The following is a 26,431-nucleotide window of genomic DNA, read 5'->3' as shown; positions in this document are numbered from 1 at the left end:
GACGATTGGGATTAACATCTAATATTATGAAAATCTCAGTCAGAGCTAATCAATTGCTCTTGACCCATCCAAGAATCCAATCCTACCTATTAACAACTCATGGAAATTACGACAGGATGCTTTTGACACGTCTAAGTCTTGGCAATTTCCATAACCTGGTAACATTCCCCCAGGTAAATGATTGGTTACATATTCTTTGTCCATGCTCCTGTGACAAATCATCTGCACAGTACACAATTCACACATTATTTTTTTGTAAGGTTTATACTTTTCTCAGGAAAAGATGTATTCTTCCTTACTTGAAGCTACAAGGCCTGAGACAATGTCGACCCGCTTTTGTTAAGTTGCAATTTTTAGATGATGACATTTTTAATGTTCATATTGTTAAATACCTGAAAGGGGTGATAAGAACAAGGAAAACAATGCAAACCCATCTTTGGTCTAATTTGATTTCGGTTTTAATCCAGGTTAAGGCAATACTGAAATCTGTTTTTAGTCCTCGCTTTTTGTAAATTGTAGACAGCTGATTTCTTTTTAAAATACTCCTTTTAATTTTCCGACGATGTATTTCATATGTCTGTCAAATTGTGAACACATGAATCAATTTTCTTATGCTTATTGTGATATCTGCTTTTATGATTTGACATATCGAATAAAGTGTCTCTTGACCTTGCTAATCAGTACTAGCCAGTCTTTGGTGCATTTCCATGCAATGCACGACCAGTTTGTGCGAAACTCTCTATTGTTGAGAAACAGTCTAGGTTCATTCGTGACAATCAGACCCCTCGGTGCAGTGGTTTTCGGCAGGTATTCCGTCATGAATGCCCTATGCAGGGCCGTGCGGATTTGTTCTTTCTTTTTTGTTGAGAGCGTCTCCCATTCATCTGTATTACCCATACCCTGTCTCAGACATGGATACTGAACTAACATTTGATGATGAAACAGTTGCCAAAATACTTAGAGCACCGTCCTTATTAGCTGAGACGGTTGTAGCACAGACAGTCCAAAACACTGGTACTGATTATCATTACGGCCAGACAATTAGCAGATGCTCTCTTGATAGAGATCCAACAAAGTGAGAGCCGGCTAAAAACATCCGTGCAGATCTCTTGTTTTTAAGAAGAAATTAACAACGACCACTCAGAATATAAGGAATACCTAACCTAATCGAAACTCACAAAACTGAAAAAAGATGTACCGAAATTCAGCCGTGAGACAGTCTACCCGTACATCACGGATGAGTACTACGACAAACCACAGCAACCACAGATGGGCAGAAAACAACAGCGCTTCAGACCAACCCTGCAGATCTGGACATTCAGCTCTGGAAAAGAAAGAAGTACTAGTGACATCAGCAGTGATGAGAGCACTGGAGGCAAGTATGGGAGACAACATCAGAACTTCCAACAACCAATGATGCATCCCCCAATGCATCCGTTTGGATTCTGGCAGCAGCCATATTATCCACCAGGTTTTGGGTTCCCACAGGGCCGACAGCCTTTTTTTTACAAGGGCAGGGGCAGAGGAAGACAAAAACAAAGACTAAACACAAGAGTTCAATGGAAAATCCAGAAACCCAAACAGTGGTGACCCGGAGCAAGGGGAGGAGGACGGCCCAACAACCAGCAAAGAGTAACCGATATAGTGAACCTCAGTGACCATTCACTCACAAAGGATGAGGAGTCTGTCCTCTGCAAAGGACTGGGGTTTGTCCCAACACCTATTAACGATCCGTTCATTCTGAATGCAGAACTAGCACAGTTCTTCAGGAAAATAAAATTCAGAAACTACTTTGGGAATTTCAGAGATGACCAGGACGAAAACATCAATACAGGCCTCAGAATGAAATCACTTTTTCACCTCCGATTCAAGCCGTCCCCTGCCATATACAAGCATTTGAACAGGCGGTACTGATAGAACTGGAGGAGATTGACTTCCAGAAAACAAAGTGTTTCCAGAACCTGATGAAGGGTGAAAGAACAACACTACAGAGACTCAAACCCAAAAAAGGATATGATCATCAAACTAGCGGACAAAGGCAACGCCATCGTCCTTATGAATCAGATGATGTATCAAGAGGAGTGTAACCGATTGCTCTCTGACACAATCAGCTATGAAGTCTATCACAGCGACTCCACCACTCGTCTCACAAACAAAATTATATGTATGGTTGACGAAGGACTTACCAACGACTGGATCACTAAACATGAGTTGGAATTTCTTGTTAACGATAATCCAAGAACCCCAAGGTTCTACACGCTGCCCAAAATTCATAAGGACAGAATGCCCCAACCAGGAAGACCAATAGTGTCGGGCATTGGGTCTATCCTGGAACGTTTATCGCAATTTTGCGACTGGTTCGTAAGACCCATTGTACAATGATCACCCTCCTACTTGAGGGACACAAAGGATGTCCTCTGCCTCCTATGGGACTTGGAGATTAACACCACTGAGGAACTCTTTATCACAATGGATATAGAGGCGCTGTACACTAGCATCCCCCAGAGACGCACACTAGCCGTTGTGGAACAGATCCTCCTGAATATGAATTGGGAACTCACCATCCCCAGACATTTCATCATGGAGTGCACTGAGGTGGCACTAACAGAGAACTACTTTGAGTTCGATTAAGTAATATACCACCAAATCAAAGGCACGTCCATGGGCAGCACATTTGCTCCAAGTATGGCATGCCTTTACGTACACCAGTTTGAGGAGGACCACATCTTCAACCAGAACAACCCGTTTGCGGCACAGCTGAAAACCTGGAAACCTTATATAGATGACGTGTTCATCGTGTGACGTGGGAACCATGAAGAGGCTGCAGCATTTGTACAATGGGTGAACACCAAGGACGAACATCTGAAGTTCACACAGTCTATCAATAAAAACCACGCTATTTTTCTGGACCTAGACATAACATTGACCAGCAGATGGCAACTGTTCCAAAGTACACAATAAAGCCACCAACAAGAACCGTCTGCTCCTATACGAAAGTTACCACCTGAGGGCTCTAAGGCAAAACTTCCCTGTGGACCAATTCCTTTAAGTACGCAGAAACTGCTCAAATACAGAAACCTACGAGGAACAGGCTGAACAACTAGAGAAAGAAAACGACTTGACCGACATTACCCGAAGAAAATGGTCAAAAGGGCTAAAAAGAGTGCCAGAAATAACAGCCGAGAAGCACTGCTGGAAGACACACCCAAGGAGAAAGCAGACAGATTTGTGTGTGTGACCACGTACACCGCGGCATCAAACACAGTTCAGATGATTATACAGAAGAACTGACATATTCGGAACAGTGCCCAAAAACAGTGGGCACCCCCACTCTTTGCATTCAGGAGGAACAGGAGTCTACGCGACGAGTTGGTTCATGCAAAAACACTGTCCCAAGAAAGAGAAGAACAGCCAACACTCTGGAACCATCAAAGACCCACAGGACATTTCCCATGTGGGGTCTGCGTGGCCTGTCCACTCACCCACACTACTTAAGAGGTGGACATAGGTACCAATAACCCATGGAAGCTGAAGAACTTAAGTAACTGCAACACAGAGAATGTGGTGTACCTAATGACCTGTCCTTGTGGCCTCATGTACATGGGTATGACCACTAAGGAAAATTAAGGTCTGCATCAATGAACATCGGAGCACCATCCGGTGTAAAAAATCCAACACCAAACTGACAAGACACTTCCTTGAACAAAACCACAAAGATACCGACTTAAAGTGGGTGGTCCTCGAGGTTATAAAAAGGCAAAAAACAGATATCACTAAACCCCTATACATCAGGGAGCAACGGTGGGTCTACCACCTCCGATCATAGGAGACTGGTCTCAATGATGAAATCCCATGTCCCAGATGGGACGGTAAAATCTCCATCACACACTACCCACAGCTTGTAGCTATTACATAGGGAGATGACGCAATACATCAGCTGCGCTTAGCTTCTTCACACGATACATTATAACCACTCGGTTAAATTAGCTTAGGTTTTTATAAGGCTGAGGTACCTCTGACTTGTAAGACCCTCTTTCCAAAATCCCCACATGCGGACAAACTTCTCCTTGTGTGCAAACTTCAGGAACATATCCATTGATGTAACCATGCAATGATTTCTATATATACAAACATACCAGCATAGCATGTATGGATTAATATGGGCGCGTTTAGAAGCGTGTTATATCTCGCTATTTTTAGAAAATCTAATTAACCTTTTCATGTGTTCCATATACGGGCACATTTTAAAATAACATACATCTGTTTCAAATACGGGCACATTTTATAGTGAGCAACATGCCGGTATTAGCATCTCTCCATTCGATGCAATACCCGTCCACTTGACGGCACTTCCCCATATACCATTGGCTGTGATGTTCAATGACGTGGGGCCCAGGCATCGCCTAACCCTCGCGACGGGACCTTCACACGTGGTCCCAGCCACGCCAGGCTGTAGGTCTCCTCCTGATTGGCTTTAGTCTGTCGGCTTTAAAATGCCTACCGCACGGACACCGGATCCTTATATCCGGCTACGTGACATTCTCTACCACGCTATGAGCAGCTCAGGCAGCGAGTCTGCAGTCATTCTTTGGCGAACGGTGGGACACCGGATCCCACAACCTGGCAAGCATTTTAACTAATCAAGCTTCAATTTACCTTTTTCGACCCAATTAAGAACACTATATAGACCAAGTCCCCCCTCGCTCAGTCGCCATTGGGGATGATAGAAAGAAAGACCTAGGTGCAATCACGGGAGACACACCTTGAGGCAGTAAGGGAGTGCATGCAGGCAGGAATGAATGAATGCGTGTGTTTTTTGGGAAAGGAGCACATACAGGCTCCATGCTTTAAGCGATTACCTTACTTATGCTTTTATTTTTGCAACTGTTGTTTTTTTCCGTTCCAGAGTCTGACTACAGGGGTCTCCCCTCCATTTTTCCTCCCATGGGGCATGTAGGGTTTGTTCCTAGGGTAAGACATGTGAGATACTCTCTCACATACTATGTTTCTATATTCCAGTGTGTGCACAGATGAGTGTCACGTTACACACATATAGCCACTCAATATATGTGCATGTGGTTATGAATGATTCTATTAAGTGACCGAGTTTTCTTTTGAGTGTGCTCTTGTGTATATATTTTTGTTTTACAGGCTTACTGAGAGCTCTCCTCTCTGCGGCGGAGTGTGACACAGGTCATCCCACCAAGTGGTACCTCCTTACCACAAAGTTGGTAAGTATGGAGCCCGCTTGTTTTAGGTCCTGATGAATGCCACGGACCCATTTGGGTCAAACGGCAGAAACATGTTGACCGCACTGACTACGGTGAGGGGACAGTAAATTCCCCCATTCACCGTCTGTGGTATTCCCACCCCCTTTTTAATACCATATAGCTACCTGCCACATAAAAAATTAATTGAGTAACTATAATGGTTTTTAAACTTCACTCACTTTTCAAGGGGCCTCCACTTAGTTTAGAAGTGCATCCCTGTCGTCAGGTGAATGCCCGCCCTCCATCAAACCGAGTTTCTAGAGGGCGAGGACTGCCGATGAGGAAGCATGACACCTGGTGGTGTGTGAGGCCAGTCCTTCACTTTTCGTGAGATGTCCACACTCACAACTTAGTGTTAGAGCACCTTTGGTCACTGTACTGAGAGCGGCCCTGTTTGTGTTGAACAACCAGATCTGGACTATCCCTGAGTCCCCCCCAATATCACTGGGATGAAGAAGGGGGGAGGCAGCAGGGGACTCCCTCTAGAAGCAGGCGAGGGTGAGGGCTCCACCAGCAGTGTGGTGATCTCAAGTTCTCACGGTCCTATTATGACAGTGCTTTTTGTTTCCTTTCTGACATTATTGGTAGGGGCCAAAACCGGCCTAGCCAGAGAGTCCATTAGTCCCGCAGCCTCAATGCCCCAGGGAGCTGTTTCTGCAGTTTTATTCCACCCTTTCCGGGTCCAGCGCTGGGAGCTGTTTCTGCTGTTTTATTCCACCTCTTTCCAGGTCCAGCACTGGGAGCCCAGTGCTTGGCCTCCTTACCTGAATGAGACGATTATACTCAGTGATGATCACCACGTCTAGAGGTTTGACAGTCATCCTCTCTCCTCAGGTGTTAACCTCGAGTGCTGTAGGTCTTGGACCACGCTGTAGGGCGGTGCACCAATGGCAGTTCAATGACCTGTCTCACGAGGGCGTCTGGGCCAAGGCCCAGCCCGGCCGCATGTGCTGGGGGCTGGTGGTCGGCGAGTTCACACTTCCTACCGGCATAGGCATGCGGGTGAGGCCAGCTCTTTTCTTCAGGTCCAAACACACTCTTCCTCTGTCCTGCCTCCGAGAGCCACATATCGCCCCATCAATCTGGTCTCATGTTCAGCCGCCCGCAAGTCGTCTCTGGGGGTTTTTGTGTGTCGTTGGGTACCACAGACAGGCAGGATTGCTTAGGATGACAGTCAGGAAGCACAGAGCTGATTTAGCTCGCGACCGCCATCTGAGGCGGCCAGACCATGCCCCAGCTTCTGTTTGATTGTATTTGAACATCTCTTTGAATATTTTAGCAGATCCTGTCCTGACTTCACTGAAGGAAGACCTTACCCTTAGCCCTGCTGATTTCTTGAACCTTGGTTCTTGATATTCGCTCTTGAACACCTGTTCCTATTTCCCTTGAACCTTAATTTAGTTGAACTAATGCTGCCACCTTTTGCTTAGAATTTCCCCTTAGCACTCTCATTGTTTTATTTAGCTTAGGGAAGTTCTTTTATCGAACCAATGTACTTTCTCTTTTCTATTCTGTATTTGCCTATATTTTGCTTCTTCTTTTATGTAATATGCAAATTCAGTTTGCGTAGCTGGACTGATATATATGTTTATTTGATAAACTTACTAACTAAGCGCTGGGACGCCTCTTTGCTGAGGCAACTGCGTCTAATATAAATTCAGAAAACAATAACATATCTGATTTGATTAACTTGTATCATTGACAAATTTATGTACAAACCTTCATGGTTTGGACCCCATCCTCTCTGCTGGTCATCTGGAGCCATATTGGTTTCAATGTATTGGTATTTGGTGCTGATCTTAACTCCTTTCATGCACCTTCAGTGAATAATCAGAGGTCCATACGACCAGTGACACAACCTGTATGACAATTAGAACAGAACTTATAGATATAAGAAAGTGCACCACATCACTAAGAAGTGTTTGCTTTTGCTTTTACCAGCTTCAGTGGGGGCCACTGGGCAGTGTGTGTAACATAAAACTTTTAACATATTGTTTAAGGCTCCTTCGCATTAGGTTGGAGGAACTGGTCTTCACAGAAGTATGCAAATTAATAAGCCACACACAAAGCTCTGAAACAGAAATTTTTATTCCTCAGCATATGCTCACACACTGCACTCTCATTACATCGTAACTGCTAATAACCACACCTTAAAACCTCCCAGCAAGATACGAACTTCCTCTGTTGAGTCTGCCCAGAACTGCAATGGTCCTAGCGCACAGTCTCCTTGCGCAAGATCTCACAACACTACATCTCCCCCTTTGTTAAATAAAAAGTACAAACAACAGTTACATTACATTTCCTCAATAAGTCGTGGAAGCGCTCACACCAGTTGGCTAGATCAAGTGGTATGAAGCAGTCAAGATACTCTTTCATTGTCCACCAATTACACAGGTTCTGGCACTTGATCTGGACAGTTAGGCTGGATCACCTCATTCATGATTGCAGAAGCTGACAAATGTTGAAGTAGGTGCTTAAAGTGTGATGAGTCCCATGTGATGGACTTTCCGGGACAAAGTACTGTCACCAATTGTTCTTTGCACATCAGAACCCTCAGAGGATCGACAGCAAATGGAATGTCTGTTTCTGCTTTAGTTTCTGCTTGATCAGGACCAAGTCACCTTCATCAAAGACTGATGCTCAGCTTGTCAACGCCGAGTCGCATATGCTTTCATCGGTCTCTTAGGGCTCTTTTGGTGACTACAATGACACAATGTCCTTCATGGGTTAGCTCAATGACTTGCTGCCTTAGGCTCTCAGGTATGACGATTCTCAAGCTTCTCAACACAACACCTTCCTTGGTAATGGACAGCTCATCCTGGATATTTTAAAAATTCAACATCATCATCAAAAGGTCGAGCATTCTTCATCCAGGGGATGTCTTTGAGGATAAGTCTGTTCTTATCAGCATTAGTAGCAGCAATATTCTGTTCAATGGATAGGGCTGCTGGACCTCACAATGAAGTTTAAAGTACTCTTCAGCCATTTCTGATGTCGAACTGTGACGATGTAGCAGTACTCGTGAAAAGTAATCATCAGGGTTTTGATGTTTACCCGGCTTGTACACAATTGCATAGACATAATCTTGCAGTCGCAACCCCACCTCTCAATGCTTGGTTTTCAGGTTTCCAAAAACAATGAGCAGCGCCTGGTGGCCTGTAACAATAGTGAAATGTTTTCCATATAGAAAAACATGAAAATGTTTGCAGGTCCACACTACAGCCAAACTCTCCTTCTCCGGCTGAGAATAGGCATATTCTGTGTCAGACAGGCTTCGACTAGCATAGGCCACAATGGGTCTCTGAGCATTTGGATGACAATCATGTCGAGCAAGGATTGCCCCAAACCCCACCAGATTTGCATCGACTGTATGTAACTTGGGATCAAAATATGCCGTCTCGGTTGCCTTCTCAATCGCATGTTTTATTCTTTTAAAGCTTTGATCACATTCAGCAGACTACTGGAAAGGAACATTTCATTTTGTCAAGTCTCTTAATGGGACACTCACAGTAGCAAAGTCCTGAATGTACCTTGAGCAATAACTGACTATGCCAAAGAAGCATCTTAGCATGGTGCCATCTTGTGGGGGGCGAGTAGTTGACAGTGCTTGCACTTTATCTGGGCCAGGAATCATTCCCCCATCAGAGAATATGTGCCTAAAAAATTTAAGTTTGGTCTTGTGAAACTCACACTTTACTGTATTCAGAGTGAGGCTTGCATCAGCAAGTAACTAGCATACTTGGGTAAGAGCCTTGTCATGCTCCTTTTTCATTGCCCCTAATACCGGTATTCCATTACTGTAATTAAAAGCAAGCGTGACAGTTTGAATTATTCGAAGTATAACATCCTGAAATAATTCTGCAGCTGATGACACTCGAAAACGCAAACTTTTGTATCTGAACAAACCAACATGATTTGAAAATGTAGTGTTGTACCTACAGTTCTCTTCCAATTTGAGTTGTTGGTATCCCTTGTTCAGGTCAAGACTGGAGAAGATTTTGCCACCGATCACTTGCATGATCATGTCTGCTATGTGTGGACAAGGATGTCTTTCTCTCTCAATTGCTTTGTTGGCTTGGTGCATATCAACACAGATGCGCATTGAACCTCCACTGTGCTTTTTTGGCACCACCACTATGGGTGTGACCCATGGCGTAGAACCAGTGGAGTGCTTAATGATGTCATACTTCAACTGCATTTCTAGTTCTTTCTCAACTGCTTCTTGCAAGTAATAAAGTGACTTTGCAGTGACGCTGGGCAATAGGGCAGATATCCTCATTAATATGAAGTCACACTTTCATTGTCATGAGCCTTCCTAGGCCATGAAACAAACACAGGAACTGACTCACAATTTCAGACTGAGTGTGGAGATTGTAATGAGAGATATCAGTCCCATGTCAGCAGCCATAGCAAAACTGATTAATTAGACACTGGATAACATTCCTTGAAGAGTGTGGATTGGAGCTTGCACTGATACTGCTTTATGACGCATAGTCACTGTAAATGACCCTTGACTCTGCAACGGTTTAGAAACAGTCCAGCTGTATACCTTTGTGCTTGAAGCCTTGAGGTGTGGTACAGGAGACAGGCTATTGAACATCTTGTCTGGCATGATGTTAATCAATGCACCACTGTCTATGATAAAGGTTATGGGGCAACCGTTAACGTTTATTGTAATCTTGGGGAATTGTCCAGATAAATTCCGTTGTTTTGTTTGGGGGTTTCCTTTGTCTTTTGTTCTTTCTTGTAAGCAGTCAAACCTCCATGTCCCTGTCGATCCTCGGTCGGTACCATCATCGCACATCCATCTTCTTCACTGGTGCTTGATAATGACCTTAAAGAGCCTTTGTAGGATGAAGTTGACGACAATCGACTATGTCTAGTTTCTACTTGTCGTACCTTACCTGATGTTGCTGTTTGGCCTTATGGGCATGGCGAGAATGCTTCTGAAACCTTCTGGCACCCATTTTACCTTCTCGCTGAGATGCATTTGGTTTCTCTTTCACTTTGCAGACCGTTACAAAGTGGTTTTCTTTCCTGTAGCCTTTGGAGGTCTGTCGCATGGCTGGACAGTTACTTTCATGGGAAAATCCAACATCGGAAAAACAACTTTTTCTTCTCTGTAGACGTCAACTTGCCTGTGTTGACTTTGTGCTTGTGCCTGCTTTTCATGATCAACGCTGAATCACCTTGCTCTATTCCATCTTCCATATCAGTCGCCTGTCGATCTGCACACTCTTCTGCCCTCGCAGCCATTAGCACTTTCTCTAAACTGAGTGTCTCTCTCAATCCACTACTCATTGCCAGATGTAGCGTCCTCCACAATCCAGGAGCATGCAAATGAATATGCCACACACGGAGCTCTGTTACAGACATTTTTATTTCTCAGCATACGATCACACACTGCACTCTCATTACATCATAACCGTTAATAACCACACCTTAACACCGTACGTAATTCCTCTGTTGAATCTGCCCAGAACGGCAAGGGTCCTTGTGCACAGTGCCATGACACTACAAATACCTCAGGAAGAAAATAGTATGATGGAGTTGTGGGATGGGTGAGCATGTGAAACAAGAGAGCATGAAAGGAACAAGAGATTGGAGGGATGGACAGAAGGGGTGAATGGATTAAAGAAAGATGTCGGGATTGATAAAAGAATGGATGACCATGTTCATTGACTGTTGAGGTACAAAAGGCCCCATTTGTGTACAATGTTTTCTGAATTCCTCTGAGGAAGCAACCAAAGGAGTGCCTGGCTTAATCACCTCACTTCGTCATTTGGAATACGTTTTAAAGTGGGGGTATGTTATTTTTGTGGTTACTCCCTTGGCTCAAGAAAAGGGTCACTGAACATAAGAGTGCCATTAAGTGCAACCTATTGCAAATTAAGAGGGAAAACAACGAAGAGAGGGACTTGGGTTGACACAGGTTCAGCATACGTGCCCCTACGTGTCAATTGAAAAAACAAAGTTATGCAGTTCCTAATAGGTAGGAGGAGAAGGGGAGTCCAGGTGTCAAGAGTAGAAGGAAAAATAGGAGGATTGCTCCTTTAGGAGCAAGGGCCCTCACACCCCCCAAAGGGTGTCATGCTTCACCATCGGGCAGCTCCTCGTTGGGACAGCGATGCAATTTGCACCAACCACCATGATTCGGATATTTCCTAACATTTTACCGGTTCCGTGTCCACTCCGATGGTCACCGCATGAGTGTATTTGTAGGCACAGGATATTGAATGGCACCTTTTGATCCCTCACGACCTTCCTACTGGCACTCTCTCCCTCAATGCCACCCTGTAGGACCACCTGGGAGCATCGACCCACTCTATCTGTAATTGTGCTTTACCTTGCAGGCTCCTCGGTACGTTAGTGCGCGACCTTCCTAGCCATAAAGACAGGGGACATTAGCCCACACCATTGGGTAAGTCATCTCCAATTCCACAGGCCACTCTTTGGGAATCAATACGGCATGATGTCAGGACAGCATGCGCTGGGGTACAGCCTCAAGGCCGCACCACCACTACCCGTGCGGTGGAGCCTCACTTTTAGTGAAACACCAACTTCCTGGCATCATCATTACCATATCCATGCCAATAAGAATAATTGCAAGGGTGTTTCTGTGGTTTTCATTAATTCTTTTTAACTTCTCGATCTTTCAGTTTTAATCTCATGTCCCCCCCCCCCCCCCATTCTGAGTACTTACTGTCCTTAAGTGATCTGCTAAGTTTTACAGCCAATTATCATAAACAATGGCTGTGACATTCAAGATGCCTTGATAATTTCACTGTGTCATTGTTTGTCTCCACCTCCAGGTACATCCAGAAAGTATACTGTATGCCTATATAAATTATACAACACTACACATCCAATATCTTAGGGCCATGTACCAAACAGACACACACTTTCACCGTCCCTACATGAGTAGACCAGGATCGCCTGATGAAATGCCTAGATCCCTCAGACTATGAGAGGCATGAAACATGTTGACCCCTCTCACTTCACATACACTATTTTGAGCTTAAAAGGCCCAGAGTAACCTTATCTAGCTACGGCTCTTTAGTCTCCTGTTTTAACCATAGCATCACAACCCAGCTAATAAAAGAGCACTTTGGGATTCCTGTAGCTATTTTTAGCTTGCACACACCTTTTTTCTCGACCTCTACTCATACCTCTTCTAAACACACTCCCCTCCACCCCCTGCTTGTCACATCGGCAAAAAGAAAAGACCTCCCGCAAAGAGCCCCCTTGGGGGCCTGTTAGGCATGGCAGCACCTGCTCAACGAGGAGCTGCCAGATGATGAAGCATGACACCCCTTGGGGTGTGTGAAGGCCTTGCTCCTAAAGGAACAATCCCTATTTTTCCTTTCACTCTGGACACCTGGACTCCCCTCCTCCTCCCCCCGAATTAGGAACTGCATACCCTTGTTTTTTCAATTTCTTTTAACTTGCGAGGGCACCCATCGCCTGAGGGAGCTGCTGCCTAAGATGTCAAAGTATTCACGAATACTTCCTTTCTCACCCTATTTTCTGTCAAGTCCAACTCTGTGGAGATCTCTCGCACCTGACTGGTGCTCAGGTATCGTGTCTGCCGGAAGCTCCCCTCCAGGACGCTGAGTTGAAAGGATGAGAAGGGAACCCTCGGGCTTCTGGAAGTTCTGCGAGGGCCTCCCTCTCTCTTCATCTCTGGAAAAAATGGAAAGGAAAGACAAGTGAGCTTCTTATTTATCCTCCCCAATGCACCCAAGATGTAACATGGACCCAACCCTGCAACCTTCTTGGGGGAGTGAGGGGGGCATTCTCAAGCGAAATATATCTGTGAGGTGACCCTAATTGAGTTATCAGTGCTTTCAGAGATGTTTGAAGTGGCGGGAATCCCGGGGCCTCATAGCAGGGTCTGACTGGCCTATGGGGCAATCAGGCAGTGCCCAATGGACTGGTCTGATAGGACACTTTGAGGGCCTGTTTTATGGTCTGCTGGGCTGGTGTTTTACTGTTGATTTCCTTGATATTAAAACAAACGTTGCCTGCAGCAAGCTCAAATCCATGCAATCTTCTATACTGTGCACAACACTTATACAGCATGTGTTCAAAAGTTATAAACTGCCCAATTTGCAAATATTGGCCACATTTTTTGCTTTCTAATTCACTAATGGGTGACACTTTCATTTTGGTGCTTGGGCCTATTTTCTGTCCCAATCCTACCCTGTCCATGGTCACATTTTCTTCATTCACTCGGTTGCCTCCGCGTTCGTGCCAGAGCCCTTGGAACTACCAGTCACTAGGCAGGATGATAGCTTGAGTGGGTTGGGTCAGACTGAGAACCTGTAAAGAAAGTTCACTTGTTTAACATGAACCCTCCAGGACTTCCATTGAGATTGGCTTTTAGTAAGCGAAACATTGGCTCCTACTGAGAGGTTGGCAGACTGAGTAACTATTCAGGGTTCACTCTCTTCCACTAAGCGAGACGCTCTCTCTTTTGAGTGACAGGTGTCAAACATGCCTGTAAAAGAGTGCTGATTTTATGTTTGGTTTAAGAGACTTGCAGAAAATATGTTTGGTTGTCCATAAATAATTATTTCTGATGGTCTGTCCAACTTTATCTAGTGCTATTGGTGTCCCATGGAGGGTATTTTTGAAGAATTTCTATTTTAGGCTCCTGTGGTGAGATAATTAATGGGAGATAACAATCTAACAACATTGTTATTATATTTTTAAGAGACAGTCACGCTATGACTGTCATCTTCATCAGAGTTTCTACAGAGATTTATAGTGAAGATGCTCTCAGTATGGTTGATGTATTTATGTGTACACTTTACATTATGTGTGTCTAAATGTATTACAATGTTACATCTTGAATCTGTGGTTTTATTCACCTTACCTGTGTCTCCTTTCTCAAAATCATCCTAGATCACTAATCTAATGGCAAGTATCCTTATAAAGAATAAACTGTCCTTAGATTCTATTTCATTATATAACATAAAAGTTTTGTATCATAGAACACCTATGTCAGAGGGGCTACATTCTTCAATACAAATTCTATTCATCATTATAGCAAATTATAAAAACAGATCCATAGCCTGAAGGTAATAAGCTCATATTTTGCAGTGTATTAATTCACATTATAAATATCGTTAACCCCATGTGTCTTTTCAAATGTATTTTATGTTACATGTCTATAGTTCAATTGTACTGGCCAATATTAGTGTGCTTTACATTTAAATAGAACAAATTGAGCTTAAATGTGCAGAATGTAATGAGCGGTGCACCAAAGGAGATCTGAGTAGGAATTCAATGTAGGTAGGATCTATCAAACCAGAATAATGGGTGTGAATATCCAGTCGACAGGTCTTTAACTTTGTTAGGGTTGGATGAAAAGCAATGAATGCATTGGTGCAATAAAGTATAGAATGGCTTTGTTAGATAAATTCAGGGACAGAGGTGTTTTGTAAGAGCAATGAGTATTTCTGTCAATGTTTCACTTCTGATATGTTTATAAAGCGTGCTCCTCAAAATGATATAGTACCATAGCCCTCTGAGTGGGCTATCTGTGTATGGCGAATGTTTAAATAGCAAAAGAAAATTATTTTGCAGCAGGTTAGCTGTATTCAGATGTAAATATAGATATGTATAGCCCCCCAGCCCCAGAGGCGTGCAGGCTCTTGGAGAGCTCCCTTATTTCTAAGCTAAATACATTTTTTTAAACTAGTGCTCTGAGAGCTGGATAAACAGTCATGGGGCAGCATTATATCCTGCAGGCCATATCTCTAACATGCCTGTAACAGAGTGACGATTTTATGTTTCATTTACGAGGCTTTATAAAAATATCCATTTGATTGTTAATAAATACTTATTCCCAGTGGTGCGTCCAGCTTTATCTTGGTGTCTCATGGAGGTATGTTTCTGAGGACTTCTATTTACAGATGCTGAGGCAGGATCATTAACAGAGAGACAACCGTCTAGCACCTCAGCATTCTAATTAGTCACAGTATGGCTCCCACCTGTATTCGGATTTTCTCTGAGATTTATGGTAAAGACCCCTTCAATCCGTGTGATGATGTAATTATGTATATAATATGGGGCTTACTCACAAACTACATTTTGTAGTATGTTTGGTAGTACTACAATAGTACTGCGACTAAAGTAACTCAAAAGACAATTCACTAACCTACATGTGGAGGTCTACATCTGTCCTATCTTTTATGTCAACAGATCTCGGCCCCATCTGCGTTGATCTCCACTCATGTAAGTGGATGTTTTAGGGCCCGATTCTGAAGAGTTTTGGAAAGCTTCCAGACTGAATGGGTTTTGGAATGGTTTCTGACCGAATTGGATCGGGACTTCAATGGAAGCCTTTCTTTCGACCGAATGCATTGGCTCCCATTGAAGAAAGGGGTGGCTGGGGAAAATCTGGCACCCTGTGGTGGCCACCCCATGGGCCCGATTGGGAAGGCTCTGGGTGCAGGGGGGCCCACTACGGGCCCCCAAAGTCTGATTCGGCTGCCAATTCAAGTCGGATGGCACTATTCAGAAAGTCTGTCCAAATCCAGCATCGTACTCTGTTCGGAAATGCAGCCCGTAGAGATGTACAATACTGCTTTGTATGGCTCGGTCATTCCAAATGCTGTGGGGTTGGGATTGGGATATTCCGAATGCCTTACTTGCATCATACTCGGTTGGTCGGAAACCTTTCCGAGTCATTCCGAAAGACACGTTCCCGATCCGATTTGGAAGGAGCAAATGCCGTTAGGAGTCCTTCCTAAATGTAACAGAATCGGGCCCTTATTAGTAAATGTGGGAAGGACAAGAGGGTATATCTACATGTGCGGAGATCTCCTCACATAAAGCATAAGATAGGCAATGGGGTAGACCGCCGCACGTAGATTACTGAATTGTAGTACATTAGTACTAATATTGTAGCTCTACTAACGTACTACAAAATGCAATTTGTGATTCGACCCCAGCGTGACTCTAATTGTACTACCGTGAGACAATCTTTTTCTGTATCTCATTACTCACAACTGTGGCCCAGACAGCTTACCTTGTGAAGTGGGGACGTAGAGAGTGGTGGCTTTTCTAATTGGGGGTTGGAAGGTGGTATGCAGACATAATATTGAGTTGGAAATGTCGAAGTAAACAAATATTGAGTTGGAAATATCTTGACACAGAAATATCAACAGTAAGAATATCATGGTCAAGAATATGGAATTTAAGGTAAGAAAGATTGTTTTAAAAAATATAGAACTCATTAATATCATTTGCAAAAATATAGTTGTTTAAACTATCGATTTTTTTAATTAGTGTTATATATTATAGTTTATATTTTAAATGTATGTGATGTATGTTTTTTTGTATAAGTATTGTTTATGTTTTTTAATATATGTGTTACATTTTTAGTAGTTATCAATTTTATTTTAATTACATTTTGCGTTTTTTAGTTCTGTAGTGGGTTGTGGGTTTATAGGGGAATAGGGTGGATAGTAATTTAATTATAATAAATCAATGAATATTTTTTATTTAATCATATTTATTTAATTGAGAGTTTATATTGTTAATTCTGTGAAGTAGTTTATTTGTAATTAATTATTAATTGGTTAATAATTAATATCAATCAATTGGTAATTAATTATGGTAATTGTGTATTTTTTAGGTGCGGGTTGTGGAGTTTATAGGGGTAAAGGGTAGGAAATAATTTTTGATTAATTAATAATTCGTTGATAATTGATATTAATTAATTTATTGAATATTAATTATGGAAATTGTGTAATTGTAGGTGTGGGTTGTGGGGTTTATGGGGTAAAGGGTGGGAAGTATTTTGTGTTTACTCCATTAATAATTAGTTGATCATTATTATTATTTAATTGATATTTAATTAGGGTATATGTTTATTTTTTTTGTTTGTGGGTTTTATTTTTATAGGGGTAAAGGGAGGGGAGTAAATTCATTTTACTTACTTTATAATTAGTTGTTAAATACTATTAGAGGTATATTCACAAGAACGTGTGATAAACATCGCCAAAAATGTCAACGCAACTTCTGACATCGCAGCCTAGCGTGGGAATATAACCCTGTGTCAATGTGGAATTCACAACAAGGCGGTACCATGCGATAGTCTGCCAACACCACGGGCAATGTCCGCGATACAACCACCTCGACGGAGATAAAAACACAAACCACAACGTGAAAAAACATGCGATGAGCCCATTTGTAATAAGGAAAGCAGGGATAAGCACCGCCAGGCCCGGGACACACACGGAAGGTGGGAATAAACACAATAAAAAAAATACAAACCACAGTGAAAACAACAGCCAAGCACAATGGAGCCAACCCGAGCCAGCAGACAACCCCACAAGCCCCATTGGCAACAAAACATTGTACATGGCAGGCCATCTTAGACAAAGTGATTGCAGCTTGAGAGCGGAGGAGGATAATGGAAGAAAACCAGAACGTCCGGAATGATGTGAAAGGCACAAACAAGCAGAAACACGCCAACAACAAGAAGGCAGCAATGCACACCAGAGGTGGGAGTCCAGCGCCACACCAGGAGCTGAATGACATAGAGGAAATGGTGTCCACCACATCAGTCTGGAGATGGTGGCAGGACTCAAGAACTGGAAACTGCCCAAAACAACAGACACAACAGCAACAGGAAGAGGAACAAACAGGGACCGGGAGGACCGGGGGAGATGGGCACAATTGCACACATGCACAATTAAGCACAGAACAACTGCAGACAAACCATGCTCAAGAGTAACAACACCAACCAGGAGCACAAGTCACACAACCTGGCAAAATCACACCACTGAACAAGCACAGAAGTGAAAACCACACTGCCGGAAAGGGAGAAGAGTGAGCCAAAACAGAGCTGAAGGGACATCTCACACACAATGCAGCACACACACACAGGAAGCAGAGCACCCCAACATCGAACGCAATGTGGTACAACCACCAACATCTGCACAACCTTACGCATCTGGCGAAGCACGAAACAGGGACATGATAATGCACAAGTCCAAACACACAGTCCTTATGGGGTAGCAATGCACGTATGGTAGGGAGCCAGAGAGTCCGTGACACACACATTGGCATAGAAATCAAGACACAACACAGTTGGAGACAAGTGAAAGTGAGGAAACTTTATTAACAAGTGTGTGTCAGTACGGCCAAGAGAAGTGCCACAAAATGCAGACCAATGCAGCAGCATGTCTGAATGAGGAACGTAGGAAAGCACCCATGTCCACATCGGGGGATTCCATCACCTACACAATTCAGTGCCAACCCATGTAGGTTGTCCGTGCCGATAACATGAATCCAGGCCAATGCAGCCATGTCCAATGTTGTCTTGGGACATGTGACCAGATTCCCAACACGCAACCAGGCTTCGGGACACGTGTAATGGGTTACATCTAGTTGTGGCTGCAGGTACCTTGTCACTTGTCCATGAACGCAAGTGCAGCTGCGTAGGCCAACATCTCCAATGAGCGATCGTTGCCCACCACATCTGACATGTCGTCGACGTAATCCATCATTTGACCCGGACAGATGTGCTGACTCCAACCACTGGACCCAATGTGCACCAAAGCCCAATCGGGTAGTGCTCAATGTGCTCACTGCACACGACGACTCGTGCAATCTCCCAGGTCAAGTTTCCAGCCTGCATGCCAAACATCCATGCATGCCATAAACGGGCATCACGGTGACACTCCTGGTCGTGGGCCAACAGGGGGCGCACACACACGTCGTAATACAGGTCAGCTACCGTCACGTTGGAGAGGCAGACATCCATGGACCACTCGAATTTGCATGAGCGACAATGCAACACAGGTGACGTCCGCAAGGCGGAAGCTCAGCTGGTAACTGATCCGGAGCACTGCCAACAGCAGTGCCCTCAGTGCATGCAGCAGACGGTACAGGTCCACGTGACTGGAGTCGAGCATGTGTTCGGGATGGTCTGCCATTGTGTCAGTGGCTCTGCTTGAAGCGGCACAGGCTTGCCCCACGCCAGTCCTGTGGATGAAATGGCACAGCTCGGTGCAATGCGCAGTGTCTGTGTGCAACGGGTGCAGACCTGGGGTGGGGTGGGGTGGGAGTATGTGTGAAGGCCATTTCACGCAGGGTAACTATGACCAAGGAATTCTGCGTGTGGGATGTGTACACATTGGTCTCACGTCAGGCAGTGCGTAGTGTGGGAGTCGCAAGCAAATGCTATCGTATCTGTCAGGGGGTGCTGCCCACATGCAAGTTCCTGCTCGGAGCTACAGATGTGCTACCGCCTAATAGTTCAGACAAAGGACCTTTCATCCCTACAGTGACTTCACCATATGCATGCATACAGGAGATGGACACAGAGGCCTGTCGTGGGTGTGGTGGGATGTCTGCGACCTTGGGAACCATGGATGATATGCCCAGCACGGGGCACATGAGCGGCCTCACTGTGTGTTACATTGCCACACAGCTGCTCTTCCCTCCCATGAGCCCCCACACTTGTGTATGCTGCCTATGCGGTGTTCCCGGAGGGGTAGGGGGGGCGGGACGGGTCCTGGCAAGCCTGTGGTGGTTGCGGTGGGTGTTGTGGCCCTCATGGGTATCCGCGTTGCATGATCATTGTCTCCATGGCATCTGTGGTGCTTCTGGTGTGGCTCTTGGCTGGGCTCCCTTTCGTGCTGCAGGTAGACCTGCTTAACACCAGCAAAAGGCTGGTATTAAATACCTGCGGCTACCACGGCTTATCGCGTGGTTTTGACTCGCATCGCGGATCTGGCAGTTTGTTGTGAAAGTGGTGTTGTGGTTTTTTTGTGTGTTTTTGCATGGGAACGCCTACTCTGCATCTCATTAGAGTTAATTGGTGGTGTCCACCGTGGAAATAAATCTTGGGGCAGTTATCGCGGGTATACTGGCAATGTCTGCAGTTTGCACCAGCTTGTGAATGGGGTGTTAACTCTATTTCCACTTTTGATGCGTTAAGGTGGAGATCATTCGGAGAGAAGTCCTTGTGAATATACCCCTTAGTTTTTTTATTGAAAATACGTTTTAATTTTGTAATATATTTTTTTACAGTTTAATTTTAGCTGTGCGTCGTGGGGATTATAGGGGTAAGATGTGGGAAGTTAATTAATTTTTATGAGTTTTAATTTGTTTTTTAATTAATTACATTTCTTTAATTGGTATTCAATTATGTTAATTATGGAAGTACTTTTTCTATTAATTTAGATGTGGTTTGTGAATTGTGTGGTGTTATAGGGTAGAATATATTAAGGACATTTATGTAATAATTCTTGTTTTTGTTTCTAAATAATTTGTCATTAAAAATATTTATTTGTTAAAAAATATGTATTCATTTAATTTAATATGTTTAGGTATTTTTCATATGTATTTAACATTATATGTTTTTTATTTTTTATATTAAATATATTTGTATTTTAATATTTTAAATATGTATATATTTCTTTCTTTATTTTGTTTTGTAAATATTTTTGTTATTAATATTTTGATTGTTTTTAATTTTGAACTGACTGTAATGAGAATATTAATTTTTACCCCTCTGCTATCCAACACTTTTCCTACTGTTGCACTCACTGGAATGGGAATAGGAATGTTTACCCATCCACTCTCCAACACTTTCCCTACTGTTGCACTCTCTGGAGTGGAAATTGTATTTTTTACCCCTATGCTATCCAACACTTTCCCTACTGTTATACTCACTGGAGTGGGAATAGTAATTTTTACCCCTCCACTATCCAACACTTTCCCTATTGTTATACTCACTGGAGTGGGAATAGTTACTTTTACCTCTCCGCTATCCAACACTTTCCCTACTGTTGCACTCATTCGAGTGAGAATAGTAATTGTTATCCCTCCGCTATCCGACACTTTCCCTATTGTTACACTTACTGGAGCGGAAATAGCAATTTTTACCTCTTCGCTATCCAACACTTTCCTTACTGTTGCACTCACTGGAGTGGGAATAGTAATTTTTACCCCTTTGCTATCCAACACTTTCCCTACTGTTGCACTGACTGGAGTGGGAAATTTAAGTTTAAAGATTTCTAAATAGTTTCATGTTTTAACTTATAATAAAATGTTTTTTTATTAGAAATTACGTTGTTGGTATATATATATAAATGTGGTTACAACCCCGGCTGGGGTTTGCTAAATGTTCCAGCTGCAGGGCTTGCAGGTTTGGAATCAACACCACACAATATGCCACCCCGTTCAGTCCAGAATTGGTTACCATTAAAGGGAGCTATAATTGTAGGACCGAATACGCAGTTTATGTTCTGGCATGCACCTGTGGCTTACGATATGTGGGCAGCACCAAGCTATTGGTGCATGTCAGAATCCTTCAACATCTTCGGGCTATTGTTAATAACGATAGCTCGTATCCAGTAGCCAGGCATTTCAGACAAATGCATAACAATGATTTGCAATGTTTGAAATACTATGTAATAATGCTGATTCCGAAACCACGCAGGGGAGGTGACAGAGACAAGATGTTAAGAAGGATGGAATCTAAGTTCGTATTAGAACTAGATAGCAAATTCCCTAATGGTTTAAATACCACAGAAGATCTGTATAATATCTTATAAAAAAATATATACAAGCAGCAATACGTTGCATACTATATCTGCACTTTAGACATTTCAGGGGCGACGTTTGTTTGTACATTTAAAGTGGCCGGCCTCCTTGCAGCACGATTGTTTTTAAATACACATTGCACAGTTTCTTTTTCTTCATGAGGTTTTTACGTAGCACTAGCACTTTATGCATTAACACTTATTTAAAACATTGGTCTTTGATTAAGTCATTTTTAAGGGTTAAAATATTGCAATCGATAATTATAACTTGATATTTGAATATCATATACGATTATAGGTGTATAAGCCACAGATATATGGCAATACTTACAAAAGGGTCTCAAATTCATTAACCAGTTTGCGATATTTGCACCAAATTATTATCCAGCATTCATGCAGTGAATAAATTACTTTTTATGGTCTTTTAGTGAAATTAGCTATTTTTGCACATGGAACTATGTTTACAAAGAAAGGCATAATTTGCACAAATACGTTTGTTCTGATGTATATGTTTACAAACAATTTTGCGTGATTTGCACATATTTATTTGGCGCATTAAGGCAGTAATTAAATAAATATTTTTGCACATTGATCCATGTTTACAATGCAAGGCATAATTTTGACATATTGATGACCAAAAAGTACATAGCTAAAATATTTGTACATCATTCGCGTCCTGTTTTTCAATCAGGACAAGATTAGAAATTTTGAGGTGGGACCCGATTGGTAATTGTTTGCAACATTGACATTTGATTCAATAACTGCATTTAAGCATTCAAGTGTCAAAATGGTTTTACTTATTTATTGCCATTTTTCGAACAACCCGGTCATGTTTTATCAAGTTGTTCAAAAAAGACAGACTAACCAATGTTTTACACAGTGGATATTTGCATAGTATTTTGTCTACGTTTATTAAACACGTGGTGTGCACTTAGCAAATTTAAAAACATGGCGGGCCATATCTGATTATCTGTGAGCAAGGACATTCTGTCCGAAACGCGTCAGAATTGCACCTCTGAAATAAAAATGTCATCTTTGCCAGTTACCTGGGATTCGTGTTGTGTCTGTTCGCTGGGCAGCGCGGGAATGCGCGAGAAAGTATATATATATATCATGACCCACAGCACTCTCAGAACCTCCACTTGGCGAAAAGAGAGCATTGGACAGCCGGATAGAATGGCAAGTTGTTTTTTATTCTTCCTCACTCCTCCGATGACCCGTTTCGAGCATCAAGTGCCCGTGATCACACACGGAACGCAGTTCACCATACTTTTTTAAATGAATTGTGCACACCCCCTAGTCTCATGTGATAATCAACATAAAAGAAACACTATGAATTTAGATTCACTAAGAGCACCATCTGCTGTTTGTATCATCACATGTGGCTAAAAATACTAAAAATTTATATTTGTACATTTTTATATAATTTTAAAATTAGAAAATACATTTAAATTAATAGTTTATTTGTTTTAAAGTAAATATATATATATTAATTATGTATGTGTGTTTAACTTTTTTTAATTAAATGTATTTGTTATGTTTGTTAAAATGTATATTAAATCTACTTAATTTTTTCATATTAGCTTTTATTATTTAACATATGTAATATTTATTATTTTATTTTATATATATATCTATATCTATCTATATATATATATATATATATATATATATATATATATATATATTACCTACTGGCAGTCGCCAGTAGGTAGTTATAGTTAGGACCTACTATCCATAGGAAAATTGTAACATTCTTTTCCCAATAATGTTGGTGTGGGTGCTCTGGTCAGCTCCTATCTTAAAAGTTTCGGCGTGATTCGGCAAGCGGGAGCCGAGAAAAAAGGGGGGGCCCAAAACGTGTTTTCTCCATGTTAATTCCCATTGGAAACTTTAGACACGGCTACAGCCCGAACTGCTGAATGGAATGACACCTAATTTGGTGAAAAGGTAGCCCTTGGTTTGGAAAGATCCCTTTTTGTTAAATGGTGTAAATCCGTTCAGTAGTTCATGAGAAATTAGAAAAAGAAAAAGTTTCAATATCTGGGCGGAGCCTAACGACACATCTCATCGTGAGATCTGATTGGCTGTCAGCACTTCATCCTGGAATTGCTGGCAGCCATCTTGGGACCAATATACATGATAGTACCTCATTGAAATGCATTGTAGTGAATCAAAGATTTTGAGGGTTACCAAAAGGAGAACTATAAAGGGCGATAACAGACATTAGTTACATTAGAATTCATTTGTTGATGGTTCCATACTAATTTCAGGAATTGTGGTGTGTTCTAAGGTGATTTGACCCTGTGGAAAACCTTATGCTGGGATATCCTGAATCATGTTTGAGAGAAAACTGAAGCTAAAATGAGAGCATATTTTCTGTAAATTCACACTATCTTTCTCAGTCATGTGAGAATGAAGTCTGTCATTCTCAGTAAATCCTGTACATCCAACAAGGGCAGAGACTGTCAGTTGATTCCTTTCTGTTCTAATGCAGCTTCCCAGAGTGTTCTAAAGAACAACTAGAGCGCTAACAGTCTTACTTATGACAAAATTATGGCACACCTGAAGTCATCTTGATTGGAATAAACTGGTAATTCTTAAAACATTCAATTTGAAAAGGAACAAAATGAAGGGGTTCATTTTTTCATAGAAATTATGGTTAGTGCTGTAGAAAGAAAAATTAGGACATGTTTTAAGTGAGATCTCAAATATCTTCCTGTTATATTTCAACAGGAGCAGCCTGTCAGTTGATGCCTTTGTGTTCTACTGCAGCTTCCCAGAGTGTTCTAAAGAACAACTAGAGCGCTAACAGCCTTACTTATGACAAAATGATGGCACACCTGAAGCCATCTTGATTGGAATAAACTGGTAACTCTTAAAACATTTAATTTAAAAAGGACAAAATGAGGGGGGTTCATTTTGCCATAGAAATTATGGTTAGTGCTGCAGAAAGAAAATGTAGGGCATGTTTTAAATTAGATCTCAAATCCTCTTCTATTTCATTAGAAAATTCTGACATTCAGACTGAAACAATCACTTTCAATACCAGCAGTAGACTGACAGTTAAATCCCTGGTGAGCAGTAGCTTTACTACAGTGATCTAATGAACAACTAGATTGCTAACATTCTGAATTTATGACAAATGTGTGACACATCTGAATGCCTTCTTGATGGAATCAAAGTAAAAAACTGAAAGCATTTTCTACTGAGGAGACTGCAGTAAATGAGGAAATTAGGAAACTTCATAACAAATAAGTCTCCCAAGATGGCCACCAGAGAAAAAAGAGCCCAAATGTAGCACACATATCACCCAGATGTAGCCCACATATAGCCCAATGACAGAAGTGTGCAAAACACTTTTTATTTTTAGCTTTTCTGCAGTTTCATATAGTGCAGACTGGTCAGGTATGGGATCGTTACATCTTACTTTGACCCCTTATTGGGTATTTTGCACGAAGTACATGAGATTGATCTTGCGAAACATTGAACTTTACGATTCTGTTAACCTGAAGTTGCTCTGAACCGGGCTTTGTAACACCTGTTTTTACCTACTGGTTTTAATTAATTCTCACTGTATTGTATTAGGAAAGAGGATTTACTGTTTTTATGTACACTTTTATGATCTATGTTTCTAAATCAGATCGAATAAAGTTTAATGAATTCTATGGCATAACGGAGGTGAGGATTATGCATATCTTTCCTCACTTTATTTGCATGGCAGTTCAAAGAAAACGTAACACAACAATCATTAAACAAAAGACTACACAACACATGAACCATTAGGGGGGTAGTCTCCAAGGCAACTATAGTCCAATCATATCACAGTCCATCGTATATAATATTGTGACGTCCCTTCCGCTTCCTCTTTCTTCACTGCTCGTCAGTTAAGTGCATTCCTTACAATCTTGGCTTAATCTGACGTTGTTACTGTTTGTATAGCGGTTTCTTGTGCATGTTATTAGCATTATTGCCTTGGTATTGTTTCATATTCCCTGTGCAGCAGGCTCTTGCTCGAGAGAGTTCTCCCCCTCGCAGTTTCCCCCCGCTGGGCGTTCAGAGATCCTGTCAGGCGCGTCTGGTCCGAGCGAAGCAGCTCCGTCGAGTGCTCCCGCTGGTCTTTATGCGCGTTTGGGAATCCGGTCACTCCTTTAGTGTCCGCTTGATTCCGAACCAACCCTCACCTAATTTTGACACCGCTACGTGGTGATTTCCCCACACGGCCATGTTAGTATTGTGCCTCTGTCTATTCTTATAACAGCTTCGAGGAAAGCCCAGCTGTTGGAGCACCGGCGAGGGGCTGCCTTAAGGATTTTAAGGGCATTTGTTCTGTGCTCAAACCCTCTGCTATCATGTCTTCTCCAGAAGACCATTTTTACTCCTCCTACCAGGAAGTGGAGGAGAAATGCCCCCCCCCCCAACTTGTCCCTCCAGCAGTGGACCAAGCCCTCTCTCTGGCTATTTCTAGGGCGCTGGCTCCTCTTAGGGATCAGGTTGATTAGCTGGCGAAAAGCATCCCTGGGGTGTTCAGTGACCCAGATCTGGTGGTGGTGGGTCCCAGTAGCTCCCAGATGGAGATTAAAAGGGCCG

The 26,431-nt window shown here is 42.5% G+C and overlaps 1 protein-coding gene across 1 annotated transcript in view; it reads right to left on the bottom strand.

The window, feature by feature from the left end:
- The window catches only part of LOC146798341 (uncharacterized), a 143,407-nt gene that overhangs the window by 95,211 nt on the left and 21,765 nt on the right, over positions 1-26,431 (bottom strand). Inside the window, exon 2 of the mRNA XM_085625606.1 lies at positions 12,790-12,953. Coding sequence (XP_085481732.1) covers positions 12,790-12,953 — 164 coding nt within the window. The remainder of the gene's footprint in view (positions 1-12,789; positions 12,954-26,431) is intronic.

The sequence above is a fragment of the Triturus cristatus genome, chromosome 9 (assembly GCF_964204655.1).
Source record: "Triturus cristatus chromosome 9, aTriCri1.1, whole genome shotgun sequence".
Taxonomy (NCBI): Eukaryota; Metazoa; Chordata; class Amphibia; order Caudata; family Salamandridae; genus Triturus; species Triturus cristatus.
The sequence above is the reverse complement of the archived record's forward strand: the minus strand, read 5'-3'. Positions and strand labels throughout refer to the sequence as shown.